Source organism: Octodon degus, unplaced genomic scaffold (assembly GCF_000260255.1).
Source record: "Octodon degus isolate 3935 unplaced genomic scaffold, OctDeg1.0 scaffold00250, whole genome shotgun sequence".
Classification (NCBI taxonomy): Eukaryota; Metazoa; Chordata; class Mammalia; order Rodentia; family Octodontidae; genus Octodon; species Octodon degus.
Window position 1 is genome coordinate 1,702,080 of NW_004524826.1, and position 9,815 is coordinate 1,711,894.

The window sequence follows — 9,815 nt, forward strand, 5'->3', positions numbered from 1 at the left end:
ATGTAGTAATAAAGTCCTATATAATCTAGGCCTATTTGTCCTGCAATTTAAGACTGAATATATTTCTCTGAAACCCTCAGAACATTTGAAATGACTGGTTTCTATTTTTCCTTTACTTTTATTTTGGTGTTTTGTTCTGTATTGTTGACACAGGGTCTAACTACATAGTTCGGGCTGGCCTAGAACTCATTATGTAGCTCAGTCTGTCTTCAAACTTGTGGCAATCTCCTTGCCTCTGCCCCCCAAGTGCGGGGAATACAGGTGTGCACCACCATGCCTGACTTTACCTACTCCTTTACTAAAACATTTGTATTCTCATCCTTATCACTCCCCCTTGAACAACTCTAACTTAAATTCACTCTTTCTCCCTCCCCCAGAACCTGTCATCTCCTATATGTTGTACGTGAATATTTTGGGATGATATCAGGGCTGAGTGTACAGAAAACCAAGGAAATGTTGTAAGTTATCTTTGTTTCCACTGACCTGCTTATAGGGAACAGAGACTCACTCAAGTTTTCTCAGCCTTCGAGGGGCTTGACATAGGCTAGGAGCAAGAAGTGAGGGAGGAGCAATCTCAGCTGAGTGCCGAGTTCTTCCCTTCTTTCCCATCACCAGAGCTCTGCCTTTAATAATGAACCCATCTTTCCTCCCACTGTTGTGGTTGCTAATCTAGGCAGGAATCTTACAGGCAGCGAGATAGGGCTGCACCCTCAAAGGCCAGTGCAGAAGACAGCTGTGGCTGGAGGTGCATTCACTGAAGGTCAGGCTTCAAGAAAAGAGAAACTACTCAGACAGGTCCTTTCCACAGGGATGAGCAGCCATGACTGATATTCTACATAGGCATCAATCACCTTGAGGTGGATGGAGGACCAAACCTCCTTAACCACCCCTTCCAGGAAAGTCCTGGTCTGCTCTTGAGCACTTGCTCTGTGATGTGCTTGCTAATTTGGTCCCCACTTAAGCAATATTACCCAAGTGTCTATACTTGTTGTGTCCTTTTTGGTTGACCATAGGGTTTTTTTTTCCCACCTTACACTGATCCTATAATTTTCCATTGGGTCAAAATTAAGAATATATTTTAATCTTATTGACTGGTTATAGTTCTATCTTCACCTCATGGCTTTGCTCAGTAAAACACCCTTGAGAAGTGAGGTGGACAGGCAATCCACTTTTGGGGTCCCCTTCTGTCTCTCCCAGAGAAAAGCTTTCTTTTTATAAATTCTTCCTACTTTTAAATGCTGTTGGCCCTAGAACTCATTACTCAATTTTAGAGAACACAAACTCAGCGTTTTGGACATCTAGCACATTGGGAGTTTCATTCCCTTATATCACCACCATGTCCAGTGCTTTGACGGTTTTTCTCCTCTGCCACAGTAAGTTTTGGTTTTTGGTTTTGTTTTGTTTGAGGCAGAGTCTCACTATGTACCCCAGGTTGGCCTCACACTCAGCAATCCTCCTGTCTTCTGAGTGCTGGGATTATAGGTATGTGCTACCACGCCCAGGTGCCACTTTAATTTCCTGTGCATGAGGTTCTAGCTTCCTTATCTAACTGCTGTGGAGCTAGAGCCCTGCTCTTCATCTTCAGATCTGTGACTGTCTCTTTCCTGGCCTTGGCTGTTGGTCTGAATTTCTCCTTTTTCTCCTCTCCCACTGTGCTCGTGTCCAAGAGCATCTCGGATTCACAGCTACTGTGGGACTGTGGAAGCAGCTCCGTGACTTCTGCCCTCCCACTGCCTCTGCACCCTATCCTGCCCCTCCCTTGACCTGTGCAAAGGTTGAACCCCCAGCCTGGCCTTTCCTACCATTGGCTGAAACTTTATCTGTCTATTAGCTTAAGTTGTTTGTGTCGCTCATGGTGTCAGACAAATCTAGGAACATAAATATGAATGAGAAAAATGTCCCTGTCCTTAAAGATGGGTTTAGAGAATTTTGATGATAGCTTCAACTTAATGGGAAATTGAAAGCTATTAGGAACTTGGAGAAAGAGGACTAGAGGGCAATAAATGGACCCAAAGAAATAGAGAGGCAAGTTTGTGAAATTTGGATGTGATCGAAATGTACAGCAAGTATTTACATTTTTAAAATCTAGGCCGGCATGGTGGTGCATGCCTGAAAAATCCAAGCACTCCGGAGGCTGAGATAGGAGCATCCTTAGGAGTTGGAGGTCAGCCTGGGCTACATAAGCAAGTTTAAAGCCAGCTTGCACCACATAGTGAAATTCTCCCTCAAAACCAAAAATAAATAATTTTAGAGTTTATTATACTAAAAGACACACTGCCATTAATCCTCCTCAAAATACCCACCCCCTCACTTTCAACAGATTTATCCCCTCCCACTTGTCACCTTCTGAAGCAATTCTGGAAGTCCTCTTTCCTGGGTGTCTTTGGAGGTGTAATCAAATGTATGATGAATGGTGCTGCCTAGTGCCATCCAACAGAAAAGACGTCTTCCCAAATGGAACCTGCCACGGAAACAGGATGTTCACATTTCACAAATTTGCTGGGACAAATGCTGCTTAACAAAGAAGGGCCTAAGAGCACTCATGGAAAACGGGTTCCCTGGATTTTTGGAAAATCAAAGACCCTCTGGTTGTGGACAAAATCATGAAGGACCTGCACCAGTGATGAGATGGCAAAGTTGGCTTCCAGAGCTTCTTTTTGCTAACTGCAGGATGCACCATTGCACGCAATGATTACTTTGTAGTACATATGAAGCAGAAGGGAAAGAAGTAGACGACATGAACATTTACTCCTGCCCTGATGAGAGTTCTCCCAAAGGGTCACTTAAGGAATCTGCCCCTCTGTTGCCCCTTGTATAAAGATGTCGTAAAAAGATCAGGACCCTTAGAAAACGTACAAATAACATCCAGCTCTCACTGGACAGAGAATGGAAAGTTCATAAATGCTACATAAGCTTTTGATTTTTTTATTTGCATCCTCTTGTCCTCAATAAAGTCTTTTTTCTAGTTAAAAAAAAAAAAAGTCTAAGGGCCAGAGAGAAAGTTCAGTTGACTAAGTGCCTGCGTCAGCAAGTGCAGGGACCAGGGTTGGATCCCCAGCACCACATGCTGTGCTGGCCCTGCCCCCAGGCACACTGAATTGGTCACCAAAACCGAGCTTGGTGGTACTTGCCTGTAATCCCAGCTCTGGGGAGGCTGAAAACAGGAGGATCACTACGAGTCTGAGCTGCATAGTGAGACCCTGTACCAAATACATAAGATAACTAACTAAATGAAATAAAATAAAATATAAAAATCTATTCTTTTCAGGAGGTTATTTCCATAAAAGACACTTTAAAAAGTATATCTTATGCAGAATTGCCCAATGATTTGCTTACAGGCTTAAAGTAGTAATTGAATCAAAGTCCTTTGTGTGTTTGTATTTTCCTAAGTCTCCAAGAGAATTCCCATTTATACTAAGCCACCACCAAACCTCCATAAAAGTGGACACAATTACTTCACTAGGTAACATTAATTCTGATAATAATGATAAAAATCCCTTTAAAAATTATTCATCCAGGGGTTCAATTCTCCGGGCCTGCCATGCCGGCCCCAGGCTCCCCTGGGGCACGCTGAGACAGCAATTGAGACTGGGCGTGGTGGAGTGCACCTGTAATCCCAGCTCTTGGGAGGCTGTAAACAGGCAGATCACTATGAGTCTGATCTAGTAGTGAGACCTTGAACACTCTGTAGCTCCTTCCCTAAAATACAAAAAAAAAAAAAAAAAAAAAAAAAAAATTATATATTAGGTGCAAATAGAGAGTAACAATGTTAAGTAATACTAAAATAGGACTGTTAACAACATACAGTAAAAGTTATGTGGATGTGGAAAAAAATATTCCTGTGGTTCCACAATACAAGTTTCACAAAATACCAAAAAAAAAAAAAAAAAAAATTATTCTTAAATAGGGCTATTTACCTGTTCCAGCAACTCATTTGTTACCATTCCTTGACTTGTGCATATGTACAACCTCACAATGCATGCATATACTATAAATATACAAGGAAGTGTCATAATGTTCAGATTATTACAACTTTAATGACCAAAAAAATCCATCAGTGCCAAAAAATTAACACCAAATCTAGAGAGCCTTTCCTGGTCCTCGTTGCAGTCCAGGAAGCTTATGTTTGTAATCCCAGGGAAAAGTTATTGGAATTCTAGTGAATTAATTCCAATCTACCACTTCCAGTGCAACCGAAAGTGAAAATAAAGACACTAAGACATATCTGTAGCTGCGAGGAGCCAAGGGGTCCTAAGTTCAGATAAGATAATGGCGATTGGGAACAAAGGCCTTGACCCAGGGCTGGGTCTTTATTAATACACGATGAAGGGAGTGATTTGAGGATGTGACTGTGAGAATGGCGGGAAGAATATGAGTGGCTAGCTGGGCTAGGTAGGAGGCCTGAAATCACCTCTGCAATATGCAGAGAGAAGGATATGCAGAAGAGTAATCTGCATGACACAACTGAGTGACATAGTAGCTAATGTTTTGGAGTTTGTGCTTCAGCTTTAATGAATAATCTTTTATGCCTTGAGAAGTCATAGCCTCTTATCTCAGGGCTCATCCCAGATCCAGTTGATGGTACAGGGCATGGTCTCCATCCCATCTTGCTCAGACATTTATTGGAGGTGGGTGGTGGGTTGGGGTAGGGTGAGGTGGACACTGTCCTGTCATCTTTGCTTAAAAACTACACATCAGCACCTTGTCTGGCCTGATTTATATTGCTTAAAGCCAATTGAAGGGACAAGGAAAAGTCCTAGCCAGCTCTACACACATCAATACATAGAATAGCACCAGGTTCAGCCAAAATGGAGACAATTGCTCCTCCTTCAAGGACAGTCACCCAGGTGACTTCTCCACTTTTCTTACTGTGTAGTTCCCAGAGCTTCCTAACAGACATCTGGATAGCTACCTCTTAGCTCATATTTCTAATTCCCAGGAGAGGTGTTCAGCATGGCCCAAGTAACTGTAATTAGATTGGTTTAGCTGGTACAAGTCCATGGGATCAGGGACAGTTGTTCTCAGACAGGCATATATTCCCACCCCCAAGATTGTGGGGTCTTTCAAGAATGTGCTGGTGGGCCGGCACCCAGTTGACCATTATCTCACTCCTGGTGTCACACAGTTCTGGAATCCTCACAAGTAGGGATGGTTCTATTTCCAGGATCCTCCACATCCAGGAACACTATCTGATTCCAGGGACGATCTCTATCACAGGTCACCCAATGGTGAGAGAAACCACACCACGAGCTGGGGACCACTGTAAGGATGGTCACTGTAAGGGTAGCTCCTGTCTGCTGGGATTCATCAGCTTTTCAGGCAGGTGAAAATTCACATTGGTCCTCATAAAGCCAGAGAAATGGCTCCAAAGTTGAAGTAGTGAGTGTGAATTCTTTCAAGACAATTTCCCATAATCCAAATGGGTGTGTTGGGTTATAACTATAGATATAAAAGACATACAGGTTGATTTATAAGTCGGGAGTCCCCTACTTTTATATTTGATGAGCTACCTACCATTTAGTCATTTTTACTTTGGACTATAGCACACTGCACCTATGGATACCCTAGAACTTGTCTTATCCATCCTGTTGTAAGCCTCAAATCTTGCCAGCATGCTGCGTAGACAGAATAGTCTGCTTTTGGCCACAAGAAACTTAAAGTGATGTTAAGTTTTGTAAGTTCTCTTTCAACATCTGTTTTATCTCATTCTACCACTTGCTTGTGTCACTGGCTAGCTTGGGTCTTTGCTTTTGTAATAATGGAAATTAAAACTAAAACACAAATCCATAGAGGGGACATAGACCTTTTTTTTGTGTTGTTACTGAGAATAGAACTCATGACTTCATGCTTACCAGGCAGGTGCTCTGCCGCTGAACTGTATCCCAACCCACGACCTTTAATTGTAAAGTTAGAAGGAAGACAGGAAAGGACTCCAGCTTAGGTAGTCAGAGGGGGCACATTCTGATACAGGGGTTCAGACTGCTCTACCTGCAAAGGTAGAGGCCAGCTTTCAAGAATGAGCTGGTGGGCTGGCACCCAGTTGACCATTATCTCACTCCTGGTGTCACACAGTTCTAGAATCCTCATGGGTAGGGATGGTCTATTTCCAGGAGGATAATATATGTGGTAGCCTTGATCATGTGTGGCTTTGCCTTTCTTGGAATCCAGGTGATCAAGGTTTAGGACAATGGCTGGAGGCTTCTGGGTGTAGGTGAATGTCCCTGTAAATCTCTTACCTTCCTGTCCTCAGTCTTGAAGGAGAATGAGATCCTATAAATTAGGGGATAACCAACCCTGTCTAGCCAGCTTCTGGACAAACACTTCCTAAATGATCAAAATACCTTTATGCAGAGCTAAGAAGAGTTTTCACCCAAAATATACAGTAACAAAGGATAGAAAATGAGGCTCAAATTTTGTTCTGCTTTTAGTTGCCTATTAGGCATCTATCTGTAAGGCCTAAGTGAAGACATGGTTCATAGCAAAAACAACTTTTAAGTCCCTGACTGTGCCTAAAGAAAACACAAATTATGCTTTGATTGAGTTGCAGGTAAGGACCCAGGATTCTGCTTGTTCCCCATATCTATGTGGTCAGTAGCTGTACCATAATAAAATCCTTCTATCTTCCTCTAATTAACATAAAGCCCATAATCTTGGGGGTGGGAATATATGCCTCTTTGAGAACTGTCCCTGATCCCACGGACTTGTCAGAGCAAAACCAATCTAGTTACAGTTGCTTGGGCCATGCTGGACACCTCTGCTGGGAATTAGAAATGTGAGCTAAGAGGTAGCTATCCAGATGCCTCTTAGAAAGCTCTGGGGGCTACACAGTAAGAGAAGTGGAGAGATTGCTCTGTGAAGAGGGGAGAAGGAAGCAGACACATAGACCCAAGAGGAGAGAGGGAGACTAGGAGCTGTGGAGGGAATCAGACTGTGTTGGGCCAGGCAGCACCTCAGACTTTCCAGTCCCTGAGTCCTTCTTGAGGCCTAGATGTTCACTTTCTCCTCACATATCTTGAGGTAACTCCAAATGCCTATTCTCTTTTTGAAAAGAAGACTCCTGTTGCTAAGGCCATTTTGAAGAGGGTTTCTCTCACTTTCAACCAAAAGAAACTCATTTAATACACTCTTATAGTTCGTGTTTTTGTGCTTACAGTTGATTGCCATCATGCCAGGCTCCTAAAGATGAAAACAATTTATAATTTTAAAATGTTATTAGTACACATTTACAGTACATAATTACATTCATCATGAGGAAGGATGAAACTTTTGATAGTAGTCTGTGTCAGTTAACAGAAGCCAGATGGCCACTTCTAAATCATGTGGCTGCTGGACCTCCAGTACTCCTAGAGATTATTGGTTTTTGGTCCTAGTGGAAAAATATTGGCCATCTCTCCAGCACGATTTAAGGGCACACATGGTAACTACACTGTTTCGGACGCCTGTCAACAACGGTAACACATTTTACGTGTGGATGTTACTTTCAATCCTGGAGACCCATTCCGTCAGCTCTTCCGGGATGACGTCACCCAGAGACGAACTGGACCGCTTGCCCTTACCATCGAAGCCCCGCCCCCAGAGCCTTCCCCTCTTTTCCGGTTTCCGGTGCGTCTTAACGTAAGACGTGCGTCACGTAGCGTTTCAACTCGTCCCGGAAGCAAAAACAGAGGGGCGGGGAGGAAGGCGGAAAGCGGGCGGAGTCCGGGTCGCGGGCAAGGGGCGGGGCGGGGCATGGGAACGGCTCGGAAGGAGAGGGGTCGGGGCCGCAGCGAGGCGCTGGGACCGGTGCTCTCGGTCGCCGCCACCGCCGCTGCTGCCGCTCGCACGTCGCGCGCTCCTCGACCATGATGATCCATGGCTTCCAGAGCAGCCACCAGAATTTCTCCTTCGGGCCCTGGCAGCTGACGGCGGCCAAGACCCACATCATGAAGTCAGCGGATGTGGAGAAGTGAGGCTCCGGGGCCGGGCGGGAGCGGGCGGGCTCGGGCAGCCTCTCCGGTCCCCGTGGGTCGGGACGTTTGATTGACAGCTGGGTGGATGGCCGCGTCCCCGCCTCCCGAGGCCCGGCCCGGGCGCACCGGGGGCTGGGCTGAGCCTCTCCTGGCTTGGAGTGTTGCAGTGGCCCCCTTCTCCCTGCCCTAGCCTGCGCCACATTCCTGAGTGACTGCCCCGTTTTTTTTTTTTTTTTTGGTTGGGGGGGGGTTAACGATGCTTTTAGCCTGTCAGTGGCATGGCAGGTAATTGGGCAACCGAACGGGAAGGAAAACCCGCGAGCCCCTTCCTTGCAGTGCAGTAACTGAAAGGGCTGAAGACGAGTACAACAGGGCGATCTGAGACCTAGGGGACGGAGTAGGCGGGAGTTGGGGTGGTTGCGCGGAATCTGGATGAAGCCTGGTGGGCGGTGACGCCACTGCGCCTGGAGCCGTGAGCCCCGACGGGTCCTGGGTACCTGGCGTGGGTCCGGATGGAGATCGAGGGTGATCAGGCACCGTGAGAGCGAACTGTGACGTGTGAGAAGAGCTGTGTCCGTGTGATTGCGGCGTGAGCTGGTGAGGAGTGAAGAATGGGGACGCGGAGGGAATTTGTATGCCAGGTTAAAGAGTTTTGGATTTTATTTGATAACCACTAGGTGAGATTTTATTCAGAGGAGCTACGTTACATCTCTTTTCTTTTGGGGGGGCGGCTTGATGTGGAGGATTGGAGGGTGACGCGGCTGGGGAAGAGACTGGTTAGTGGGAGGAAGACTAGGAGATTCTGTTCGTTTGATGGCCAACTGATACGAGGAGAAAGAAAAAGGAACAATCTGTTATGATGGCAACTGTCTAGCTTGGGGAGTGCAGCATTGTCTTTAAACTAGGTGAGAAACTCAGGTACTACTTTTTAAAAAATTTTTTTTGGCGGAACCTTGGATTGAACTCAGGCCCTTGCGCTTGCCAGGGAAGCGCTTATTCCAGTGAGCCCTCTCCCCGGCCCCAAAGCCCAGAAGAAGGAAGTGATTGCGACCAGGTGATGGATAGAAGTTTAGCTTGTTGACACTTGAGGTCTTGTGGGTTATAAAGTGGAGATGTTTAGGATGAACTTAATATATTTACCTCGTTGCTCAAAGAAAAACTGTAATCCTCCCCTAGGGGGAGGCTAGGCAGGAGAGTCTCCAGAAATTGTATGGAATAATAAATTCAAGACCAGCCCAAACTACATGGAGAAACCCAGTCTTTAATAAAACACAATGGGGTCTCGGGGTTTAGGTTTGTGAGTGGTCATTTTGTAGATTGCATCTAGAGTTTTGGAAGTGAATTAAGATCCTTTAAGAAGTCATCTGGAAGGAAAGGTCATGAGATGATCTCACCCTAAGGAGCACTTGCATTTTTTTCTCATTGGAAAATTCAGAAAAGAAAGGAAAAAAATTTCCCTTCATCATATCCCAGATTGAGTTACAAACATATACAATGTGTCCAGTTTTTCCTTACTGTATTATAAACATTTTCTACATTTTCTCTTTAAACATTTTAAAATATTATTGATTGTTATGCATATTAGTGTATATGCCTTTCTTTTTGTGTTTGGAATTATTTTTCTTCTACAGCTATCCCAAAGCTGATAGTGTGAGTGAGAGACTATAAATCGGGCGAAGTTCTTATAATTTCTAGCTTGCTTGTTGCCTTGGGTGGGATGGAAATTGCCCCAGTCTAGAAATCCCTGGTAGCAAATGCTGGTGGCCTTGCCAGTGGTGTCAGATGTGTTTGCCTCATCACATTACCACCTTTGAAACTGGTCAGAAGCGGAGAATTTTACTGGCATTTTTTTTTTTTTTTTTTTTT

General features: G+C 44.8%; 1 protein-coding gene across 3 annotated transcripts in view; it reads left to right on the forward strand.

The window, feature by feature from the left end:
- Nucleotides 1–7,616: 7,616 nt before the first annotated feature.
- The window catches only part of Tiprl (TOR signaling pathway regulator), a 15,715-nt gene continuing 13,516 nt past the window's right edge, over nt 7,617–9,815 (forward strand). The window contains exon 1 of one of the 3 annotated variants that reach the window (XM_004646049.2): nt 7,617–7,945. In XM_004646049.2, the coding sequence (XP_004646106.1) occupies nt 7,842–7,945 (104 nt within the window). In that variant the 5' untranslated portion in view covers nt 7,617–7,841. The other 2 variants (XM_023706319.1, XM_023706318.1) reach the window with 2 other exon arrangements.